Genomic DNA, 24,403 nt, shown 5'->3' on the forward strand with positions numbered 1-24,403 from the left:
TGGGGCAGCCAGTGTCTGGCCGCGGCGGGGACAGAGCTGTCGGCTGCTGACCGAGACCCTCCCCCGCTGGCAGGGCTGAAGGGGCCGGGAGCCGCTCCCGCGGCTGCTGCGGTGCCGTTGCCATGTTCCGAGCTGCACAGTGCTGGGATGCAGCAGGTCATGTCCCCTGGTGAAGGTGTCTCTCCTGGGCCATACTAGTTTGTCCCCTCAGCAGCTCTGGTCCTCTCGCCGAGGCCAGCATGCCATCGCTCAGCTGCCCTTTGCCTTCTCGGTGTCACCCTGCGGGTCCCTGTCCCCAGTGTTTCTCCTCTTTCCCATAGCAGAGGCCACTGGGACACAGAGCCATTAGTGCCACTCCGGGCTGTGCTCAGGGTGTGGGGTTTGTTTGTTTTGGATTTTTTTTTTTCTTTCTTTCCAGGAAGCACTTAATGTTCTTGTATTTCTGGCTCCCTTTGCCACTTGAGATTTGGCAAACACTCCAACAAAGAGTGCTTCCTACATGTCAAACAGGGTAAAACGTTTTGAAATCTCTCTAGACCGAGACTGAAATGTCATTGCTTTGTAGCCAATGGCTTTCTGGGTCCATGATGGCTCCTGGCACATGCAGGCAACAGCACCAGCACACGAGCTGCAGCTGTCCCGGGAGGCAGCATTGCTGCTGTGAAACGCAGCCTGTTGTATCTTGGGAGTTGACCTCAGCACTCCAAAGGCTTGAATGCCTGGCAGCCAAGGAGAGAGGTCTCCCTGGCATGAGCCTCAGATGCAGGTGAGGCTGGGTCCCCTCGAGGGGATGTGTGCTCCCAAACGTTTGCCTTTTTTATGTGCATCATGGCTGTGGAAGTAGCAGGAGAGCTGGATCATAGGATGCCTAAAGGAGGCACTGGTGGAAAGGGGCTTTGGGAAGTTCTCCCTTGCTAGCAGAGGGCGGAGGATGGCTCCTGTCTCTCGTATGTGAACACAGGTAGGGCTTGCCTGTGTGGTGCTGGATGAGTTCTTCCCTTTGAGCACTTCTCCCTCTGACCTTTGTTACTATCACCAGTACTTGGGCTTGGCAGTTTCCCCTTCTCACGCCCCATGCAACAAAGCCTTGATATTCCTAACCTGAAAATACAAAAACATGGGTGACAGCATTTCTCTGAGCTGGCCACTCCAAGGGAAGTGCCAGGGCTGCACAATGACCTTTCAAAGGCTCCAAGCTTTCCCCATGCTGTACTCCCCTCTGCTTACCTGGACCTGTGGCATGTGTGCCCTGTGCACGGAGGCGTCTGTATTTTAACCCCACACCTGGAAGGTGTGTGGGATCAGGGTGATAAAGTGCTGGGCTTGAGGGGAAGGAAGGAGCTGGGGATAGTTTTTACAGGTGTCTGTGCTGGAGCCCATGGCTGAGCATCTCTGGGCTCTGCCAATGATCTGATGGAGCCAGCCTGGCACTGGGCAGGCAGGTTTGCGTGTCAGAGAGCGCAGGACACACACACGAGGTTTTGTGCATGCTCGAGGGTTGCTTTCTGATATAGTGTAGTTCTTCTCTCTGCCAGCGCCTTCTCCCCTTGCACTGTCTCCTGGTGCTCAGAAATTGACTGCAGACACTCTGTCTTGTTGTAAATACACTGGGTGTATTTACAGTTGCAGCACACCAGCGTGTGCCAGTGCTGGGATCCTTGGTGCAGGCAGCAGATCCCAGCCTGATCTTACTGGTCTGTGACCTGTGTGCGCTCGGGCGTTGCAGGGCCCGATCCTGCTCCTGGTGGTGAGCTCACCCCGTGGTGCAGGATCAGGCCCAGCTCCAGTGGCACCCACACCTGGGAAGGGAAGAGCGGTGAAAGGGTGGAGTGGTGTTTTTTATTGAGTTGCTAAGTGGGAACAGCAAACGTCCTGCCCCTCCTGGCACGCGGCGCAGTGCCGCAGTGGCACTCACGGCAAGAGGTGCCGGGTCACCTGTTGCATATTTTTCAGTTTTGATAAGCGTGGCCTGAACACGTCCAGCACCTGGGTCCCGTGGAATGCCAAAGAGGTGGGGATCAGTTGTGGCTCACCTCCCCACCGTGCTGTGGGCAAGTTTCTCAGGCGAGTTCCGACTGCACGGGAGATCTTCCAGGATGCAGAGGCAAGGTGGCTGTGAGCCAGGGAGCGAAGGCGAGAGAGCTGTTTGCTGGGGCTTACCTGCCAGTAATTGTCTCAGAGGCTGCTCCAGTGCGCAGATAAGGAGGGGCTGGTGACAGCTGGGAGCATCCTGTGCTCCTTCCCAGGGTTACCTTGCCTCCCCTGCACTGGGAGGAAGGGGGCAGGGTTGCTTTTGGGGCTGGCTGTTCCTCTGCCCTGTGCCCTCCTGCAGCTGGAGCAAGCATGGTTTGGTGTCTCCTTGGGAGACCCTAGGACAGGATTGCATTTGCTCTCCAGCCCCCATGTCCTTCTTCAGTTTCCTGCATCCAGCCTGGCTTTTGTTTCTTGTCATGTCAGTGGGCTTTTCCCAGCTCCTGCAAGCAGCATGGCTGCTCCAGTGAAATTTGGAAAGTCCCATCAATGGAGTGCCCTGGCTGAAGTGGGGGCGTGTGAGAGCTCTGCCCTTGGGTTGCATGTAGAGAACATGGTTGCTGGCAGGGTGGTGGCACCCAAAGGTTGACCTCTTGACACCCCCACCCTGATCCCAGTGGCAGCTAAACCTGCTTTTGCTCTTCGCTGCCTGCCCAGTCCTGGGCAGTGCATCCTCCACACCAGGCTTCTTGTGGAGAAGAGTGTCACAGGAGGGATGCAAGCCCACGTGCTGGGAAGCAGTGGTCCTTCCTTGTGCCCCCAGCGGGATTTGGGATGATTGGCTGGGGATGGGGTTTGTAGCACCCAGCTGAGCAGTTTTTCAGGGGGAAATAGCTCTTCCATACTGAAGAGGGTTTATGGAGCAGCTGTACCCACTTCCAACAGAGGTTTCTCTGGGACGCAAGACCTCATGGGTATCCTGGGGCAGAATCAGCTGTGCCACAAATGCTGTGGTCCACTCTTGTGTGGGGAGAGCGGTATGGAGGGGGATGAGGCTCACCTCCCTCTGCCAGGAGCTCCATAAAGACCGGGTACAGGCTGGAGGATGCAGAAGTGCTGCTTTGGTGTCAAAATCTGGTTTTCTTATAAAATAAGCCTTGGCCATGCCTGGCTGCTCCCGAGTTTCCCTCTGCTGGCAGGAAGGCAGGCGCAGGAGTGGGTGCCCCTTGGCTGCTGGGGTAGTTGGGGGCCTGATAACCTCTGCATTAAGCAGCTGACCTCACCCAGCATGTGGCACTTCTTGATGTCGGTGGCAGGGGATAGGGCTTCATGTGGAGTTTCTATGTGCCGCTTGGTGCTTTTTGTGTGTATCACCTTTTTTCTTTTTTCTTCTTCCAGTCTTTAAGTAAAAACGCATCCTTGGCAGCTGGGTGCGGGAGGGGATGCCTGAGAGAGTCCAGCTGCGGGGAGGGCTGGAGAGTCGGGAAAAGTCAGGCTGCAGCTGCATAACCCCAGCCCCATGTGTGTCTGCACCAAGAGTCGTGCGCGATGAGCGTCTGGCTCTCAAATGCAGCCCACAGTGCATTTCTTAGCAGTGTGCTGTTCCCACCACCCCTGCGAGATGCAGCTCCGCAGGCCAGGCAGCTGCCCGCGTGGTCCCCTGCGCTGCTGGAGCTCTGTGTGCAGCGAGCACGTGGCTCTGCTGCCGAGCTGCTGTGCTCTAGTTCACACAAAAAAAAAATATACCCAAACCACATGTAAACCACTGGGTTGTGGAGAAGGCTTTCCAGGCAAGTTGTACAGCAGAGATGAGTTTCTCACTGGGATGTGGGGATATAACTGCAGGGGGTACCCGGGGGATGAAATCAAGGGTGAGAACTGCCAGAGTGGGCTGTGGTGATGTCGGCAGCTTCCCTGGTGCCACGGTGCCGCCATTGCTCGCTGCCTGGCAAACCTTCCCCAGTTGGCCCTGAGTAAGCAGGGCCCGTGCCTCCACCCTCCGCTGGCCGGCCCGACCTTTACACCCAGCTGAAGGTCGGGCTGGCGCTGCGGCAGGAGCCGGGGTGGTGGCTGCTCCCATCCAGCCACCCGGCAGGGAGCTGCCGACGGCTTCTGGAGGGTCACCCGGCTCCTCCTGTGGGTCTCTGCTGCCGGGATGTAGGAGTGAAAGGTGAATTCCTTCTCCCTGCTCCCCTTCTGTGGGGGAGCCATGCTTTGCCTCCCCTTTCCCCATGCCTGCTGGGCTGAGGGGCTCTGCTGCTGGCAGACCAGTCAGTAGGGGGGATACCCTGATGGCTGCAGTTGTGCTTTGCAGCTCTAGCTGGTGGGTGAGGGTCTCCTGGGGGGGCTCTTTCCCTGTAGTTCTGAACTGCTCTGTAGGTCAGCGGCTCGCTGAGCCCTTCCCAGCTGTTCCCTTGCTGAGCTGCAGCTCAGTAGCGGTGGAGGTCTCAGGGTCTCTTCAGCCTTTGCCTGAGCTGCCCGAGCGGGGGTTTGATGTGGGTTTGGGAGCAGCCGGTGCCCTGTCTACTCCAGGTGCCCTGCCTGGACTCCCACAGGGTGCTGTAGCCTGTTTGGCTTGTGTGTGGACGGATGGGCTCACGGGCAAGATGCCTGACGGACAGGCTGTCACTGCTTCTCTCTGTGCTCGGTGCGGGGCAGTGACCTGGGGGCAGCTCCTGCCCGCACTGACCGCCTGTCTCCCCACAGAGTACAGCCGCTTCGAGTCAAAGATCCACGACCTGAGGGAGCAGATGATGAACAGCAGCATGAGCTCCGGCTCTGGCTCACTCCGAACAAGTGAGAAGAGATCTCTCTATGTCCGGTAAGGCTCAGCACCCCCTCACCTGCTTAGGCAGCTGAAGGCGAGTGGGACAGGTGTATCCCCACAGGGCAGGATTGCAGGGTGGGACGGTTCAGCCTGGGCCACGTGGCACCTCTGTGGACACCTCTGTGGATGGTCGTTTCGGAGGCTGGGGAAGGGAGTGTGATAGATGTATTATGAAGCCCAGAGGCTGCAGCAGGGAGAGCGCTGCTTTTGCACTGCTTTGCCAAGACAGGGTGCTCTGCACTCAAGTGTCTGTTCCGAGGGCTGCTCCGCTTTGGAAAGTAGTGGTGTCTTCTACAGAGCCCTGGGTGGCTGCTGGCCAAGCTGATCCACTGGGGAACACTGGGTGTCTAGTGCTGCTTCTGCCCCAGACAGCTCAGGGCAGCGTTCAGGGCGCTCTCCTCAAACCGTTCCCTGCTAACAGGCTTCTTCCCATCTCCTCCCGCCATTCCTGCAACAGGATCTAGCTGGAGGGGAGATGAGCTCTTAGGAAGATTATTGCTCTGAGCCCTCAATGTGCTTTTGGTCTGGAGCCAGGTGCAGGGCAGGCAGGGGTTAAGTAGCCATGCAGCTCTAACTGCTGCAAGTCCTGCACTGCCAGGGCAGCCCCTGCTCACTGCCTGCCTCCTGCCACCTCCTGCCTGCCACAGCGCTAGGGAGCTGACGGCTAATGAGTAATTTTAACTTGGTAATTAAAATAATCCTGTAAATCCTCACCTTGCACAGCATGTTGCAGGTGGGGGCTGGCAGGAGCAGGGGATGCTTCTCCTTCCCTGTGGGAAGGGTGACAAGGGCCAAGGCTGCACCAGCCTCAGCCTACATCTCCCACTGCATGGCTACTCCATGCAGAGGCCTTCAGGCTGTTGCTGGACCCATTGCAAGGCTGGCCTGGCAGGAGGGGACAGCTGCAGCTCTGGGTTCCTGCAGTTCATGCCTTCCTGTGAGGCTTAGCAGGCATCTTGTTTGATTTAGCATCTTTGGGATCCATGGTGGAGGTGTGCAACAAGCTGGGCCCCGTGTTGAAAAACATTGCTGATCTGGCCATTGCCGTCCTATGGACACACTCATGGGTGGAGCAGGGTTTAGGCTGGGTCCAGCTTGAGTTGAGCCTGTGAGTCTCCTGTTCCCTGCCTGGAGAGGTGCTGCACATCTCGGGGCATACCTGCGAGCCAGAGAGCTCCCCACTGCCTTTGGGCTGCTTGTAGCATCTTGCATCTCTTGCTGCATCCCTTCACGTGGCTTCAGTTGCCTCCACAGTACTGTGTCCCCTCACATAAACCCAGGTGGCTTCAGACAGGAGCTAGGCTGTGCCTTGCTGAGAGGGTGATCCCAGGGGAGAGCTTTCCTCCTGCATGGCCCTTCCTGGCCTTCCCCAGCTCTGGCAGCCGTGCACCCTGCAAACGCGCTTGCAAGAGCTGCCGGGTGCCTGGGCTGCCCCAGCCCTTCTGGGCGGGGTAGTTTCGAGCACAGTTTACCCGAAACCAGCTGAGCTGCTGCTGCGCTGCGGACAGGACACCAATTACAGGACTCGCTACCCAACTGCTTGAGTCAGCCCAGCGAGGCTGCGTTGCACCCCGTGTGCTGCTGACGGGGCTGGAGCCGGGCACCCCGAGTGCCTGCCAGAGCCAAGTTGTGGGTGCTGTTGCTCACCACGTGTTTTGGGGCTGCAGCTGCGCAGCGCAGGCAGGGATGAGGCAGGTTTGCGGCTGCCTGCCTGCCGCTTGCGCTGCCGCAGGGCAAAGTCCGCCGGCGCTGGGGCTGTGCCGGGCGGGGATGGGGGTCACGCAGGCGTTGTGCCCGGGCACTGGGAGGAGGCCGTGTCGAGTCCCTGGCACCACTCCCCTGCCCTCCAGCCAAACCATCTGCTCTCCTGCCTGCTCCTGCAGTGTGATGCAAGCTGGAGAGCGGAGCCATCACACTGCCGCCAGGCCCCTGTGTGCCCCAGGGAGCACCCAGACACGCCAGGTCCTGGGTGCCAACATGACCAGAGGCTGTTCTCTAGAAGCATCGTGCCTCGGGGAAGCAAATGCCTCGTGCCGCTGCTTTGCAGGTGTCCGGCCCTTGCCCAGACCTTGCTGTGCCGGCCCTGGGATGCCGGTGGCTGCTGTGGGAGGAGGCAGGAGCCACGGGGCCAGCACCAGGCAGGGTGCGAGGTGTGGGCAGGGTGCCCCGCAGCCCATCTTGGTTCAGGAACCAGCCTGACCAGTTCCCTGGGGCCTTGGCTCGTGCTTTGCTCCTGACAGCAGGGGCCTGTCGGCCACACGCAGCCTTATCTTTTGGCCAGGAGCTGCCTGCGAGGGTTACTTACTGAGGATTGCTTAGCGCCAGCCTCAGGGCCCTACGGTGCTTTGCTGTCAGCTCCAGCATGCTGGGGTGCAGAGGAACCGAGCATGAGAGCTGCCCCAGCCCTGAGCAAGCTGGGAAAGGGGGAGCAATCTGCTGGTTGGATGTACCTGGATGCATAGGGCTGCATCAGGTTTTGTCCCAAAGAGCTTTCTCTGAGCCATAGGGCAGCCCTTCTCCTGCTCCCCATTCAAGACTAGCTCTCTCGACCCAAAAGGTTTCATCGCCCAGCACTGCCCTGTTAGCACTGGAGCAGGGATATGGCTGAAGAAGTGCCCTCCAAGCTCTCTGCTGCTACCTGGGGACCTGCTGCATGGTCCCTCAGCCCTCCCATTTGCACCCTGTGCTTTCAGGCCCTCTCAGGAGTCCTCACAGCAGAAAGGGGTAAGGAGCAGGACAGAGGATGTCTCTCCTGGTAGAGGAAGGCTCGTTAGTGCCAGGATTAAACCAGCAGACAGCCAGTGTTTGCAGTGCCCAAGATTGTGTCGGGCTTGGGGGTGAGTGGGGCTGATGTCCCAGGAGCGAGCGTAGGGCTTGTGCTGCCAGCAGTGCTGCTTTTGGTGACTGTTCCCTTGGTTGGGTTTGTTGCAAAGTGGATACATCAAAGCAGACAGGGCTTGAGGTTTGACATTAGTAGAAGGAGTTGCACGTGAAGTCACTGAGAGCAACTTGTGGGTACAGGCTGCAGTGATGTGTGTGATAAAGTGTGCACAGGAAGGGTGCTAGTGCTCCTCTAGTTATTAAAAAACAGACAAAAAACTACACTGTTCTGTAGTTGGTTAGTTTAATATTAAAGGTAATTTTAAACTAAACAAACTGTTTTCAGGGGAAGTATTTAGGATGATGGAAAGGCTCAGTTGTAGAAGCAGATATATATACCGTCAGATACATTCCTGATTCACAGGCTCTGGACTAATGTACCCTATATGTAAACAAAGTGCATGCTCAAAGCACCCTGCAGTCTCTGCCTGTGCAGCCCTCCACCAGCCCCAGGGTTTGATGTTCCCATCCCACTCCTTGGCCCTGCAGCTCAGGGGAGGACTGGTGGCCTGTGCGCTGCTGCTTTCTTGGGGCTGCATGAGCTTTGCTCACTAACCACAGCTGCCTTTGACACCTCTGTGGTTCGTCTGCCCCTTGCAGCAAAGGTCTAGAGCAAGTTGTTTTGGTCCAGCGCTGTTATTCCTGCGTTGCACTCTTCAGGGGTGTGCTGGTGGCTGCATGACGCCCCTTGCCTCAGCAGGAGACTTCCACAAATTTTGGGTTTTAATCCTTTATGGTATGAAGGTGGAAGTCCCCCAGGAGGGCTGCTGCCCTCACTGCTTGGCCATGCTCAGGAATGGCATCATTCCTTTCTCTGCCTCTCCACAGAGCCCTGTTTGACTATGACCGGACCCGGGACAGTTGCTTGCCCAGCCAGGGGCTCAGCTTCTCCTACGGGGACATCCTGCACGTCATCAATGCCTCTGATGATGAGTGGTGGCAAGCCAGGCTTGTCACACCCCACGGCGAGAGCGAGCAGATCGGGGTCATCCCCAGCAAGAAGAGGTGAGTGTCCATCAGCAGCAGCTGTCACGTGTGGAGCCTCCTGGAGCTCCCCAGGCTCTGTGAGCCCTGCGGCCCTCAAGGTGGGGTCTGTTCAGGGTGGGATTTCCTTGTGGTCCCAGCCCACCTGGCTCTCTGTGGCTGTGCCACGTGAAGGGCACCCCGGTTGCAAGCTGGGGCTGTGTGCAGATCTCCCTGGGGTGATGTTCTCTAAAGCTGGGTGGGACTCCAGGTGAAGAGAGAAGCACTCAGCCCCCTCTGTGGTCCCCATGGGGATGGAGAGCTGGTGTTAGCCAGTCAAGGGCTCCAAGTGAGTGTAGAGTCACAGCAGTGACTGTGAGCTGCTCTTTGTGTCCTCTGACAACCTGCCCAGCTACGCAAGCCAGGTCCCATGAGAGGGGAAGTGTCAGGGAGCAGAGGAGCTGCCTGGCGCTGCTTTCACACATGCAGAGCCAGCCCCATCTCTGTCCCTCCCCTCCTGGGCAGGCTGATTTGTCCCATCTCTTGCTAATGCAGACTCTGGCCTTGGCCAGACCCCAGGTAGAAGCTCCATCTCCATCCCTCTCTGGGAAGGAGCTGCCCTTTACCAGCAAGGCAACCACCTGAGGGTGCACAGGCGGGCAGCACAGAGGGCACACGCAGGGTCTAGAGGCTCTTTTTCTGCTTTAACTCCAATCAGGGTGGAAAAGAAGGAGAGAGCACGGTTGAAAACAGTGAAGTTCCACGCCAGGACTGGCATGATTGAGTCCAACAGGGTAAGCGCTGAGCTGGGGCTCAGAGGGGCACCTGGAGCCGGTAGCTAGTGGGGGCAGGATGAGTCCCAGCAGCCAGAGTCCCTGGTGCGGCAGCTGGAGAAATCCCAAAGCCAAGAGCAGCACAACTGGACCTGCCCCAGGCGGGTGAAGGACAACTGATTGGAGTGGTGGGGGAGCAGAGCCCATCCCACCACAGCCCATGGCTGGTGCTGACTGCAGGCAGCTCATGCCGCTGCAGGCAGATGCCTTCACCCCTCATGCAGAGTGCTTGGTGAGCAGAGGAGGAAGGGAGAACGGCCTGGCTACCCCTGCAGAGCTGCTGATTGCTCCATTGGCTTTCCAGCATCCCTACTGCATTTTCCTACATGCTTAATTTGTTTTCCTGCATTACAGTTTTCATGTAATATCCATGATTTCTTTTGAGGGTAACTGCCCTGCCACAGCTCCTCATTGTCTCTTCATTTTAATTTTTCCCACATGCGTTAAACACCATTGTTTTTTCTGTCCTCCCTTCCATCTCCATGTTCTTCAGTCGATCAAAACGAAACGTAAAAAGAGTTTCCGCCTCTCTCGAAAGTTTCCATTTTACAAGAGCAAAGAGAACCTGGCCCAGGAGAGCAGCGGACAGGAACGTAAGTAGCAGCTGGCCAGAGAGGGCAAGTGTGTGACCCTCAGGTCCCCTGCCTTGAGGGGAGAGATTCGGCACGTTTCCATAGCCAGGGTCCTGGCATCTGCTTGCATTTGGATCTGTGCTCCACAGTCATGCCAGCAGCTAGGGAGAAACTGGAGCTTGAAACGAAAGCAGCGGCTGCGGGCTGGCGCTCTCTTTCTCTCTCTCTTTCATGTTCAATGTCTTCATCTTTTCATCCGCCTGACCCCCTGCTCTGCCTCTCCCTGCTCTCCCCGCTCTGCTGTGGGCTCTGCTCCCTCCCTCTGCCTGCCAGGGGCTGCTCCCCTCCGAGTAAGGGACTGGTCACCTCCTGCAGGGCTTCTCCTGTCCCTCTCAGGCCTGAGGGGCTGTGCTCCCCATCTCCCCAAGAACGGACTTGCAGCTACATATTCCCATCTGAGAGCCCTTCGCGCGGGTTAAACCCTGCGGGCATGGGGAAGCCGTGCCCTCACTGTTGGAGGAGCTGCCCACCCGTGACCAAGGCACATCTTGGGTACTTGCCTGCAGACGTTGTGAGGTCCCCAGCTCTCACCTGACAGCACCCTGGGACTCCCTGCAAAGGCAGAACATGGTTTGTTGCCAGAAATCCTGACATGGGCAGTACCGGAGCTGCATGCCAAACCCAGCCCCTCGTCCTGCCAGATGCTAAACTGCATCCACTTCTTTGACAAGTGTCCCAGACAGAACTGTGGTCCTCACACCCTGGGGAAGAGGACATAGGCAAGGCAGAGCAGTGTTTTTGCCCTGGTGCTGGTACAGCACGTCCCCTCCCCTCCTGTGTCTCTCCTGGTGTGATGCAGAGGCAGGAGGTTGGTGCCAGGCTGCTCTGGGGCTGCCCTCATCCCTGTGCTGCCTGTGCCAGCCTGGCACCAGCTTACAGTAAGCTTGGCAGCCAGTGTAAGCCTCTGGCCTGCGGTGAAGGTTAGGCCTGTGTGTCTGCATATCTCTCGTAGCTCCTGGATGTGGCTGGGCTCCAGTTAGCCCCATCCTGGAGCTGGGGACTCACTGGGACACCGCCCTTGGCCAGCCCTGCAGTGAGGTACAGCATGGGGGTGGGGCAGGCATCGCTCTTTGCCAGCCCATGTCACAGACCCACAGCCAGCTCCCTCCCCGTGCTCGGCTGCTGTCCGTCCCAGTTTGTATTTGGGGGATCCTTCCACCATGTTTCCACAGCCCATACAAGCACTGGGGCATGGACAGATGGGGAAAAATGTGCCCCCCTGCCCCACATTAGGGGACTGGCTGTGCTGTGTCTGCGCCTGGAGTGGCTGGGCTGTTCCAGGGGAGTGCAGAGCTGCTGTGTCCCACCAGTACAGCTCATGGAGAAACACCCCGTCCCTCCTGCCAGCAGCTCAGTGCTGCAAGCGCTTGGTGCCAGTTGATGCTGCTGTGGCCACCCTGCCCTCCCCAGACCCAGGGTGGCCCTTGGGGGATCTTTGGCAGTGAGGATGAGCTTGGTGGGGGGGGTCCAGCTGCACGAGGTGAGACATTGGTAGCGGGCTGATGGTGTCCGCTCTGAAAACATTTAACCTCACTTGCAGTTGCAGCTCTGGGCCGTTCTGCACGCCTGTCACTAATGCTGGTCTGGCTCTGTCTCCCCCGTCCCTCTGACTGCCCTCTCCCGCGCTCTCTTCTCTCCCCCTCTCCCCTTCTTGCTGTCTGTGAAATCAGGACTTCCCTGGGTTAAGTGACGATTATTATGGAGCAAAGAACCTGAGTAAGTTGAATTTCGATGTGCATCTTCACACTTTCCGTCACTGGCATGCCTGGTGGTGCCCGGGGAACGGCTGGGCTCCGGCTGGGGCAGCTGTGCTTCTCGGGGTGTGGGGAAGGAAGAGCCCCACGGGTGCTGCTCCTCTGCCAGGGAATGCCGTGTGTGTCGGGGTGTCTGCCAGGGAATGCCACATCTGCTGAGGAATGCCCCATCTGCCAGCAGAGGCTGCTGGGTGTGAAGCGGTGCTGCTGCTGCACGCAGGAGAAGATGGGGGGGTTTGCTTGGGAATGTTTGCCATACCCTAAGCAGCCCAGCTGAGGGCTGCCCACCACACCCAGGGTGAGCTGTGCCTCCTCATCTTCCTCTTCCTCCTGCTCCTGGCTGGGCTGGCGGCTGGTTAAGTGCTCAAAGACTTAGTGCTGCTGTCAGTGCAGGTGGGAGGTGACTGTGACCATGATGGGTCCCCTCTGAGCTGAACGGGTGACAGTGTTTTGAAGTGTTGCCACCTGCGTCTGTAGCACCACATACCCAGAGCTGCAAAACAACAATGCTGGGAGCCCCTTGGCCCTCCCATCTGGGTCTGAGTCCCCTGCCGAGCTCTGCACCCCCCTGAGTGGTGCAGAGCCCAGCTGGGGCAGGTGGTGGCCAGCGAGCCTGTGTGGGGTGGCTGCAGCACTGGGACCAGCCTGAGCAAGCCAAACGCCAATCTCTGTCCTATCTTGTCACTGTCTTGTGACTGTCTTGCGGGTCTGTGAGTCCCAGCCCTGTCCCCAGAGGTAAGCTACTCCATCCCCATGCCGGTGTGGAGCCGTGTCCTCTTATGTGCATGCCGCACCCCAGCACCCTCCTCCCCGTGCACCCCACCTTCCCTCCCTCGGTGTGGGAAGGTCAGACCTGCCCTGCCAGGCAGCCACTTCCCAGCATCCCAGCCTTCTCCTGGAGCAGCCGAGCGTCCCCCTGCATGTCCCTGGTTTCCCAGCAAAGGGTGAGAGATGCTGCCCTGCCCATGTGGCACAGGCTTATCTCACTGGGTGCTGGGGTGCGGGTTTTTTGGGAGACGAGTGCTGCCCTGCCCTGGGTCAGTCATGCTGGGTGACAACTGGGCTGTCCCCATGCTCCTGCTGAAGGGGCTCTCTCTGGTTGCTTTGCAGAGGGTGTGACATCAAACACCAGTGACAGCGAGAGCAGTTCCAGTAAGTGTGCGTCTCACCTGTTCTCCCAGCCCTGTGCATGTATGTGTGTGCATGTTTTGGCACTTCCATCTTGTCTTCCCCCAGTGGTGGTTCTGTTCGGAGGCTGGTCCTTCTTGCTGGTGACACCAAGACACTGCAACCAGCTCCCTCCTCGGGGTGGGGGGAAAGCAGGGGCTGGGGAGGCTGGAGCGAGCCTGCCTGCTTTCCTGCTTTCTCCTGGCTGAGGGCTCTGCTCCAGGGCTCTGTGGTGGGTTCTGAGTCCATGTTATCCCCCATCCTCAGTGCCTGCTGCAGGAAGCAATGGCCAGAGGCTGGGTCTGTAGCAGAAGTGGCTCAGGTAGCCCAAGCCTGTACAAGACTGTGGGGGTCCAGCTGCAGCAAATGTTCTCTGTCCCCAGCGGGTTCTCTAAATCTCTGCAACACGTCCACCTCGCGGGAAGGACGGTGCATCCTAATGGGTCCCAAATCCACGTCAGTGGGGAAGGAAACAGAAGGCTTGACCCAGGGCTGGAATGTGAATGATTAACATGGTTCAGTGGCTGGTGGCTGCATACCTGTCACACTCTGCGTCAGCTGGTGGTGTGACAGGGGCAGCCTGGAGGTGTTCCCAGGGCTGCAGGAGGCTGGTGGGGACGGGAGCCAGGCCCTTGTGGGTATGGAGGGGCTGGAAAACTTTGAGTGCTCACATGCCTCTCCCCGGCTCTGTTGCAGAAGGACAAGAGGACACCATCCTGTCTTATGAGCCAGTGACACGGCAAGAAAGTAAGTCCTGGCACGGAGCTGCTCCTTGCCCACTGCAGCATGGGCACCCGTGTCCCCCGCACAGCCAGTGCAACCGGTGCAACCTCCCCGCTCCTGCACCGTACCAGCACAGCACTGTGTGAACACGCAGGGAGTTTCTTGTGTGCAGCAAGGAGCTGGGCACACATGCTGCCTTATGGGGCTTTTCCTGGCCTTGATCGCTCCTTTTTAGTCAACAGAAAAGTCTTGTGACCTGGTCTGGGTTGCAAGACCCAACTGTGCTGGGCTTTATTCCCCAGCTGAGGATGGGATTATCCCTCCCTGCCTTGCCCAGGTCCCTTCTGCAGGGCAACCCTCAGCATTTACCCTGCTCAGTGCTCAATCCCTGCAGATCCTTTTTCAGGCTGCATAGTCCTAGCCTCAGTGGTCTCTCCTTGCCAGGAGCTGGATCAGACTCTTAGGCTGCCGTCACTCCCCCAGCTCTGTGGCACAGAATCACAGAATAGTTTGGGTTGGATGAGACCTTCACAGCTCATCTAGTCCAACCCCTCTGCCATGAGCAGGGACATCTTCAACTAGATCAGGTTGCTCAGATCCCCATCCAGCCTGGCCTTGAATGTCTCCAGGGATGGGACATCTACCACCTCTGGGCAACCTGGGCCAGCATCCTCCCCTAACTGTCCCGGTTGTCTGACTCCTGCCCCAAGTGATGGAGGAGCTTTGCTGATCCCAACCCTGGAGACCCACAGCACCTTCTCTGGGGCAGCTCAGATGGTTTGGGTCAGATGGGAAGGAGATGTTAACCATGACCAAGAGGAGATAAACTTGCCCAAAGGAGGCACCTTTGGGTGCCTGTGTGAGCAGGAGCCCCTGCTGCCATCAGGGAGAGGGCAGGGTGATGCCAAAAGCAGCGACAGGGTCAGCTGCCCACAGCCCAGGAGGGGCCTCAGGTTGTGGCTCTTGTTCACAGTTCACTACGCGAGGCCAGTGATCATCCTGGGGCCAACAAAGGACCGAATTAACGATGACCTCATCTCCGAATTCCCACACAAGTTTGGTTCCTGCGTGCCACGTAAGTCCGTGCTGGCTCTCTGTGCCCTGGCTGGAGGGAGGGGACAGCAGGGTCTCACCCACAGCTTAGGGAGGGGACTGGGTGCTCCAGTGGGTTTTGTCCCAGGGGGTTTGGCTTGCGTCACCCTGGTGCACTCATGGTGCCTGCTCTCCTCCAGACACTACCAGGCCTCGGCGTGAGAATGAGGTGGATGGACAAGACTACCACTTCGTTGTATCCCGTGAACAGATGGAGAAAGACATCCAGGACAACAAGTTCATAGAGGCCGGGCAGTTCAACGACAACCTCTACGGGACGAGCATTCAGTCAGTGCGGGCAGTGGCAGAGAGGGTGAGTGTCGGGTGGCATTCCTGGGACCGGGACACATCCAGCCCGAACCCGGGTGTGTTTGGCAGTTCCATTCCTCTCTCAGTGTTGCTAATGAAGGGCTGTTACCAGGTTAAGCAAGTGTGGCACAAGCCTCTCCTTCCTCTGGAGTCCTGCCAAGCCACATGGCTGCTTTTCTCAGCCACGTTACTCCACCTCGGTGTTGTACCTGTGCTACCTTTGTCACCCAAACTCCACTCAAAATCTGGGTGCTGGCAGCACCAGCCTCGTGCTTGGGAGCTCACAGGGCGAAGGTGCCCGGCTGCACTCCTCGAGACAGCGACGCTTCCTCCGCAGGAGCACTGGAGTGTACTGATGGCTTATAAATTGTTTCATGTGTTCAGAGAAAGGTTCAGTCCCTTTTGCATTGCTGCTGTCCTGCCCTAAGCAGGCAGGAACATAAGGCCACTGGTAGCTGGGTTGTGTCTCAGGGCTGGTGTTTCATCTCTGTGGCTCCTCTCTTTTGTAAGCACAGCTGTCTGAGCAAGCTGTTTTCTGCGCAGAGGAGGCTGCAGATAGGTCTGATCCCGACTGTTTCCTTTCCAGGGGAAACACTGCATCCTGGATGTGTCTGGCAATGCTATCAAGAGGTTGCAGCAAGCACAACTTTATCCCATTGCCATTTTCATCAAACCAAAATCCATTGAAGCTCTCATGTAAGTGCAACACTGTGTTCTGTGCCTCTCCAGCGTGAGCAGCTCTGGCATGTCAGGGGTTTGTATGTCTGTCTGCTGCCCCTGCTTTTTAGAAAGCAGCAGAGGTTGTTTCTGGCACTAAACTTGTCTCTTGTTAAGAGGAGCTGGGCCCATTGCTGTCTCTGGTGTCCCTCCACATCTAAAGCCATGGTGCATCCAGGCTCCATGGATTGCTCTGGCTTAAACCCTTTGTTTGCCCCGAGGGTTACCCACAGGAAATCTAAAAATGCTCCCAAATTTGTCTGATGTAACCTGCTCACGTGGGCCCCAAGTCCAGCCAGGACAGCTGCTGACAGCCCGTAGTGGTGGCTCACAGCTGCACAGCGGCTGAGCCAGGACAGCCCTGAGGACCAGAGAGGGGACGTCTCCTGTGTGCCCAAGGGGGACCTTCTGCTCGTCCTGCTGCTTCTGGCCCTGGGAGCACAGCCTGGAAAGGATGTAAGAGCTGAGCTTGCAACTCTTCAAGCAGCAGCAGATAAAGTTGTCTATATGAGGAAATTCAATAGCTTGAGATGGACTCTGGGATCAGATGAGTCTCTGCTGGCACCGAGGGGACTGGGAAAACCCTCTCAAGCCAGAGGGGATCAAATTGCTTATTTGGGTGTTGTATGAGGAAACCTAGGCGAAGGGGGTGGTGACAGGCTGTGGGAAAGCAGGGAGACTTGTGCAGTGGTCTTGCAAATTCAGACGATTGTCTGCGTTTGAGTCCAATTCTGTGCCACAGTGAAACGAGGGGGTGGTGGTGATGAGAAGTGCTGGAAGTTGAGATGAAGTGCCAAGGCAGCAAAGAGCTGGGTCCTGCGCAGCTTCCATTCCTGGTGTGCAGAGGCTTCCCAGGCACCCCGGCTCCATGGGCTATTTTTACTTCATTGCTAAGAAAAAGAGCTAAGTTTGTATTTTTTTTTTTAAACACGGCAGGGAGATGAACCGGAGACAGACGTATGAACAGGCCAACAAGGTCTTTGACAAAGCCATGAAACTCGAGCAAGAGTTTGGAGAGTATTTTACAGGTGAGTGTCCTGAGTGGGCTTGTACCCAGTTTATTTTCTTTTTCTGGCTGGCAGCTGTGACCTCTCTACCAGCACTGTCCTACTGCAGGGTCATGGGAAAATGTCCAGCTTCATCAAAGCAAAGCAGAGATGGCATTTTGCCATCAGGGCTCTGCGAAGGGACAGCTCCACAATCAGTGGATAAGAGTAAACCAGCTCTAGAGAGGGAGGCAAGTTGTCAGGCAGGATTTTCTGAGGTTGTGAAAGCTTATTGCCAACTTCAATAATAATAAAGAAAAATCCCCAGGCAGGGGAAGCCCAGCATATATTCAGGGAACTACAAGGCTAGAGGAAATAAAACTCCATGTGTGAGGGAGAGGGGAGCATTTTCAAAAAGAGAAAAGAGTCGTTTTAAAGAGGGAAGATAAAAAATTAGTGACCTAAATGGTGGAGAATATCCTGAGTTATTACAAAACATCTCCCAAAAAAAGACTGGAAGTTTGGCTGGCTTCCTGACTAGTCTTTTCTGAAGAGCTAGTCAGGGGCTGCCTGGCACTTTGTGCCTGCAGAGATGAGCTGCTCGTGACACAGGCATCCTTGTGCATTAAGGAACGGACATTTGTAACATGATTAATCCTGGAAAATCAGAGGCAGGCGAAGAAACTGGTCTTCCATCTTTCCTCCAGTGCAGTAACTGTTACTTCTAAAGCTGAGGAGTGGTAATCCTGCCAAACCCTGTGTTACCCACCCTACAGCTACCGGGAAAAATCCCAAGCAGAACAATTTCCAAAAATGGATCTCAGCTGAGCAAATGTATGGGTACAAACAGGGTAAGAGCCTTCCCCAGGCCTCCTGTCCCAGGCAGCAGTTCCAGAGCTCTTCCAGGAGGAGCACAAATGAACACTCTTGCCTGAAACCTGTTGTTGAAAGAAGTGGGTGATGCACACAGAGATGGTCGCTGTAGCAAGTTCTGCACCAGGAATTTGTAATGAGGGAAGAGAAGTGCTGGAGGACTGTCCTGGCTGAGTTACCAGAGCACGCTGGCGCTCCACATGCATCCTCCTCCTGTGGTGTAGGAAGCACAGTGAGGTGCTGAGTGTTGTGTCCGTGCTAAACAGCAGGACTGTCGCTGGTTTTTGGGCGGGAGTCACTGCTGGGAGCGCAGCCCTCAGCCGGCCTCTTCCAGCCTGGCGGGGCTGCGACGCCCACCCTGCAGCAGAGGAAGCGCCAAACACGAGCAGAGGGGATGGACAAACCTGTCACCTCAGGGACGCGCTGGGCGCGGAGCGGCTGATCCCCCGGTTCACGCCGGCGGAGGGGCGGCAGTGCCGGCTGCCCGCAGCCTTGGCGCGGTGGCGTGACACAGTTTGCAAAGCTGATTAGCAGCCCAGTGTGGAGAACCTGTCCGGCACTTCACAGGGGTGAGAAGCTCTGCCAGTGCAGGATCAGCTCACGCTAATCCCCTAGGGGACACTGGGTTAACCCTCTGTCATCGGGCACCTGTCACAGCTCCTCTGGCACGAGTTGTGTCATGCTTAGGTGCTGGCTGTGTCACAACAGCCCCTTTGCAGGGTGAAAGTCCTTTCCTGTGGCTCATGGCAGGGAAGGCGCAGCGCTGCCTGGTGCTCAGGGTCTTGCTTGTTTTCTCTTCTTCCAGCCATCGTACAAGGAGACTCTCTTGAAGAGATTTACAGCAAAATCAAACAGATCATTGAGGACCAGTCCGGGCACTACATCTGGGTTTCATCCCCAGAGAAACTCTGAAGATGTCCCCCACCTGCTTTCCTGTGAGCAGAAGATCTCTGAAGTCCCACCCCACCCAAGCCCTCTGCCCCAAGGGGGAGGATATGAAAACTATTCCTGCCTCCTTTTTTAGATCGTCGCAAAATTGAGTTTTCTAGTCCTGTTTCTTTTGTTGGGATGAACTCATTCATCACGTGACTGTTCCCACCGTTCCTGCATGGACCTTCCAACTGCTCCATTAGAGACAGATGAGAACCCATTCAAGGTCGTTTTTTATTATTATTATTATTATTATTATTATTAACTAAACCAGGAATCAAGATGGGAGGAGGCGGCTAAGGACTAACGTAAGAAGTGAGTGAAACAACGGACTCTGAGCACACGAGCCAGTATTGGCGCTCCAGGGGTATTTTTCCAAGTGCGACTGTCTAGCAGCTCTGAACAGTGCGACAGAAAGGCAGCAGAAAGCATTTTATTTATCTGTATATGTAATTTATATATAATATATAGAGAGATATTATATATATATTATATATATATATGTACGTGGACTAGGAAACCTGAGGGACCTCTCTTCATAGGTATTGTGTTATTGCAAGGATCTTTCAGTTCCTCTGTCCCAACCGCTGGGCATAGGGAGTCCACTTGGGCAGGAAGAGCTCAAAACGGTACCAGGTGCTTTGGAAGCGTCTCCCATCGGGACCAGCCTCCTGCCAGCCCCCCGGCCCTGTGGGGCAGAGCAGACTGATACGCTGCCTGTGCCGAAGGGACCAGAGGTCCAGGGTAACGCAGCAAGAAGCAGCAGCTGATCTGAGTGAGGCTGAGACTGAGCAGGAGGCTGCAGAGCAAGAGAATGGATGATACTACATATTAAATTGCACATTGTTTTACACACCACCTTATGTGTTTGCATGAGAGGTTTCCTTTTGGTTCTATTTTTTTAAGCTGATTTTAAACCAAAACCATATTGTGTTGCTGTGTTGGCTTTTTTTTTTTTTCTCATTATTCCATTTTTCTCTTGTTAATAATGAACTGAATGGGTATAAAATCCAGTTTTTTAACTTGTTTTTTAAGCTGGCTCTATTGTAAATAGAATCTAGATCTGCGGTGCTTAGTTAGGAAATCCTCCACCGGCCACGTGGAACAAATGTATTCACTGTCCTATGTTGCTGTGGAAAACCTGGGACGTTGGGCTGGCCCTGTACCTGTGGGCACAGGTGACATGACCCGCTCTAGCTGGCAGCAGCACACTGGCATTCCCTTCAGCGTTAGCCGCTGGCAGGAGGAGCCCCCAGCTGTGCCTTGGATGGACGCTCATGCTTTTCCACATCAGTAACAGGACTGAAAAACTTCCTCGCTCTCTTCCCTGCCCTGTGCCAAATCCCCGGCTCTGCTGGGGTGGTCCCAGTGACCAGGATGTCCTTCCAGCACAGCAGGGACATTGCCTGCTGTTGCGGGAGCTGGGGCTTGGCAGGTGAACATGCGGCCACCTGGCCTGGTTCTGTTTCTGATATCTCTGCATAAATTCTCTTTCTGAAATTGGGTGTTGCTCCCTCTCTGAAGGTCACCTTAGAAAATGGAATTGGGTGCCTTGTGCTGGCAGGTCGGTGGGGCAGGGGGGCGCAGAGCTGCACCCATCTGCTGCGCACGAGGATTTTTCAAGAGAGGTAACGATGCTGAAACAGTTGGTCCTAAGCTGAGAAATGTGTGTCTTTGAGGACGCTTTGGCTTCCACGCTGGAATGAGGCTCCATCACGGGAGCAGAGCCCTGTGCGAAGCTGGGGGGACTGGCGTAGCCTGTGGGAAGGAGCGGTGTCACCGGGCACTTGTGGTGCCCGTGCAGAGCACTGCCACCCGACAGAACTGCTGAGCGCTGTGTCAGACACTGTGCCAGGCGCCGGAACAAAGGAGGTCAACGCACGAGCAGGTAAGTCCTGGCCCAACCTCCCACTATTTTTATAGGGATAAGTGAACATGCAGGATGCTGGTCCGCTTCCCCGAAGGTAACGGTTATTGCGTGTCAGCGCACGGCACGCACAGGTCACGGTTTTCAATGTGAACCAGAACTGCTGTAAGACTGTACGTGGTGAGAAGCTGCCTTCACTTGTCCTGCATCACGAGGAGCCCTGCAGGGACCGAGCAGCTGCCCGGGACAGAGCCACGCGGCGGTGGAGGACAGGAAGGATCCTGCTGTCGGGACCGACCCTAAAGGAGCAAACTGTGGCGACAGGTTCCTGTTCAGCATCGGGGCTCCTGCCCCACTGCTCCAGCTGCTGCAAACGTCTGTTCCTGGAGAAGTGGAGTAAGTGAAATGAAAGTCCTTAAGTTGCTAGTCACACCATTCCTGTCTTTTTTTCTTTGATGGCCTGTCTCCCTCTCATCAAGTCACATGGAGAAAAAGATGCTGTACTCCATGGCATAGCTGACAGTATCGAATCGATCATGACAACGCTAGTTGGTTATCAGTGTTTCTTCCAAGGAGACATATATTTTTAATAAACAGAGAGTTGCAAAGAGCTCTGTCTTTGAGGCCTTGTTGTAGAGTCCTTCATTGTGTGCCAGATCTGGGTTTTTTGGTGCTGATCTTAGCAATTATTGATATGGTCTCTCCACAGCAATTTTATGCATCGACAATGTTTTTTCTAAAAAAAGATAATTGCTTCTTTTTTAGTATAAGGTTGTCACTGAGAACTTACCTAAAAGAAAAAGGAAGGTTTTTTTTAAAAAAAAAAAAAAAAGGAAGGAAGTGAGCTACTATTTACAGCTGTAACCACCTCTTTTGGTTGGGTTGTTATAACACAGGTTGACCGCGGTCTGATGTCGTGACACCATAAAATGTATTTTGGGTCATGGCTTGAATTGTGGGGAGTCTGCTTTACAAATGCAGATCAAATAATGGGGTTTATATGCTGCTACATAATTGTTCCTGTATTGGATGTAAAAACAGCAAAGTAAACATAGTCTGGCTAATACAGAGCATCTTTTTATGGTTTAATATGGTGTTTAGGCATCAGAGAGAAGTGGTAAAGACAACTAGTATCTTTTCCTAGTACCTTTAAGTGCAGAGAACAGGCATGTTCACTGGAAGAGAAATGTGGTTAATGGGGTGTTATACATTCCTGCCTGAATCTGCTTTGTCATTTAGCTGAGCTAATTGAAAGGTGAGAGGGTTTGGGGTTTTAAGTCTTCAATGTGTTGATTTTTTTTTCTTTCAAACTGCACACAAGATAAATGAGATTTCAGGGGAACAGGGGTGTTGCACTGAGCATGGGCATACTGTTTGCAGACAGTTCACAGTATATGGAGTTTATTGGACAAATAAAACACAGTTTGGAAACTCCTTTAGCTGATTAGATCAACAGTCTTGTGGTGGTATTTGTCAGTAAAACACTGGAAGATTAAACAGCTGCTAAGCAGAGCTGATGCTGGCATTACCACTCCCGAAAACTCAAGACTGTTGCCTTACATAGTGATGGATTTGGTGTGATGAAGTTGTTGATGTGAAGTATCACAGGAACATTGTCTGTTAACGGCTGGGCTGCCACGGTGGCTGCCAGGCTGCTCTGGACAGTCCACGAAGTTCCAGCAGCTCTGAGCTGCAGGACGTGGATCTGCAGACACCGCTCCTCGTGCAGTCTGTGACGTGTCATCTCCATCTGCTCTGACACTGAAACTAAGATTCCTGGGGGGGAAAGGAATAGGGGATTATGTTCTCAAATAAATTGTGCCACTCCTGTAAGGTGGAGACAATCACTGGAAGAATAACCAACATGAGTGGCATGACGGGAAAGAATGGTTCTTTCGAAGCTTTTTAACAAGCTGTTTTTCTGGCTAAGGACAAATTACTCTGCTTATCAAGAGGTTAGCAAAGTCCTTCTGGACGCTACAATAGCAGAGTCATCCCATTAATGGTCCTGTCCCTTTGTGAAATGTAGGTGGGGGTGGTTCTTTTCTCTCCCAAGATGTCCTGTTACAAATACCTGCAACAAGCATGAAACTAATCTGCCCTAAGACACTTCTAGAAAATTAGACCATAAGCTGCTTGTGCTATAGAGAAACATGGCTATGCTTCTGGCTGCAGCTCTGGCTAATTAACTGTCTCGGCCCTTGTTAGGGAGAGGAGCACAGGATCTGTGAAGCTACTGGAAGGTGGGTTTTATTAATACAGGAATTTAATAATAATTTTTTTCAAAAATTTTCTCCCTGTTGGTGCCTGAGATGCAGGCACCTGGACAGCTGTCTTAGATACAGCTTTTCTTGCTAATGGTGCTTGGCAGCATAACCTTCAAGGCCTGCTGTTCTCCGCTCTCGTCAAGCTGTCACAGCAGGATCCATGGCACTGAAGCATCTGCTGTGCAGGAGGTAAAGTTATCATGTTAAAGGTGTCTCTTTCCTTGAAGAATCCTTAAGTACCCCCTGATGCTTAGTGTTTGTTTATATCCCTTTCCTACAAAATGAAGGTCATATTGTTTGACTCTAGGTTTTTTTAACCCTGAGGACAAAACCAGTGAGTTGTTTGGGTCAGTTGGTGCAGCAGCTGTTAACGGTGCAAGCTCACGGGAGCACTCTGAGAGCAGCAGGACCTTGTTGGGGCCACACTTGGCTCACTGCAGGGGTGACAGTGACATTTCCTCCCTTAGTTCCAGTGTGTTCCTTAACAACTTCTGCCCAGTCCTCTAATAAGCTTCAGCCCTTTTCCTTATACCTTGATTTCTTTTATGCTACAGACTTTACTAAGGAGTCCAGATCAGATCAGCTACAGACTCTGCTGATAGTACTTCTCACCTCTTCTCTGCATGTTTTTGCGTTGTACATTTTATTCTATAATTAATATTTGCCATAGGTTGGGTTCCTGATGGATTCTGATGGATTCCAAGTGCTGGTGGGCAGACAGCCCCTCTCCCCTCCTGCCTTTCCAGAATGCTCAGTGCAGCCACGACATAAACAGTGAAGCTCTACTCAGCCGGTGTGGTGGGAGGTAGCCCCCGGTGCACCCAAGTAATTGAAAGCTCCTGGAGAACCAGCGCTCCTACAGGTTCTCTGGTACTGGTGAGAACAGTTAAAAAATTATGAGATCAGGAAAAAAGGGCACAATGTACAGGTTGGGGAAAGGGGGGAATTTGTGAACTGCTGCCTTGGAGGATACGTTCATGTTCTCAAGAGCAAGGAGGAAATCTGCAGTTACAGAGCAAGTGTCCAGCGCAGCCTGTAGCTTCCACAACAATGTGTAAATCAGAAACTACAGTTGCAATGCCGCCCTCTGGAGCGATCTGTTAGTATCATCTTGGGGTGAGCACCCAGGCTGTCCACGCTGAAACAAACCACTGCTCGATAAAAAAAAAAGACTGGGGGAGGAATAAGCTACACTGATGATTTTTTTTGTCTTTTTTTTCTTTTTTCTTGGTCAGCTGCTGCTGGCTTAAAACATGTTTATATCCCACAGTCACCCTAGCTGGGCTCCTGAACTATAAAGCAACATGTAGCTTAGTAAAATAACCAGTGGCCCAGCCTGTATTTACAAAAGCAAACTCAGTGCACAAAAACCTGCAGAGTGACTGCACACAAACTACCTCTTGAGAATGGTAACTGGAAATCCAGCTAATTAAGGTCTGATTCAACTAGGAGAGGAATTCTTGCCCTACTTAAAACCTATGGCAAATATTAATCCTAGAATAAAATGTACAATGCAAAAACATGCAGAGAAGAGGTGAGAAGTACTACTATCAGCAGAGTCTGTAACTGATCTGATCTGGATTCCTTAGTAAAGCATAGAAGAAATCAATCT

At 54.5% G+C, this 24,403-nt stretch overlaps 1 protein-coding gene across 13 annotated transcripts in view; it reads left to right on the forward strand.

Moving 5' to 3' along the window:
* Positions 1-21,134, forward strand: part of DLG3 (discs large MAGUK scaffold protein 3) — a 79,940-nt gene extending 58,806 nt beyond the window's left edge. For 6 of the 13 annotated variants that reach the window (XM_065077697.1, XM_065077701.1, XM_065077703.1 and 3 more), the window contains 11 exons: positions 4,678-4,792; positions 8,507-8,683; positions 9,360-9,435; positions 9,968-10,067; positions 12,971-13,012; positions 13,724-13,774; positions 14,724-14,825; positions 14,983-15,155; positions 15,738-15,847; positions 16,805-16,896; positions 18,533-21,134. In XM_065077697.1, the coding sequence (XP_064933769.1) occupies positions 4,678-4,792; positions 8,507-8,683; positions 9,360-9,435; positions 9,968-10,067; positions 12,971-13,012; positions 13,724-13,774; positions 14,724-14,825; positions 14,983-15,155; positions 15,738-15,847; positions 16,805-16,896; positions 18,533-18,639 (1,145 nt within the window). In that variant the 3' untranslated portion in view covers positions 18,640-21,134. Of the gene's footprint in view, positions 1-4,677; positions 4,793-8,506; positions 8,684-9,359; positions 9,436-9,967; positions 10,068-11,776; positions 11,823-12,970; positions 13,013-13,723; positions 13,775-14,723; positions 14,826-14,982; positions 15,156-15,737; positions 15,848-16,804; positions 16,897-18,532 lie in introns of all 13 variants that reach the window. The other 7 variants (XM_065077702.1, XM_065077706.1, XM_065077708.1 and 4 more) reach the window with 4 other exon arrangements.
* Positions 21,135-24,403: the final 3,269 nt, after the last annotated feature.

This window comes from Columba livia, chromosome 12 (genome assembly GCF_036013475.1).
Source record: "Columba livia isolate bColLiv1 breed racing homer chromosome 12, bColLiv1.pat.W.v2, whole genome shotgun sequence".
Taxonomy (NCBI): domain Eukaryota; kingdom Metazoa; phylum Chordata; class Aves; order Columbiformes; family Columbidae; genus Columba; species Columba livia.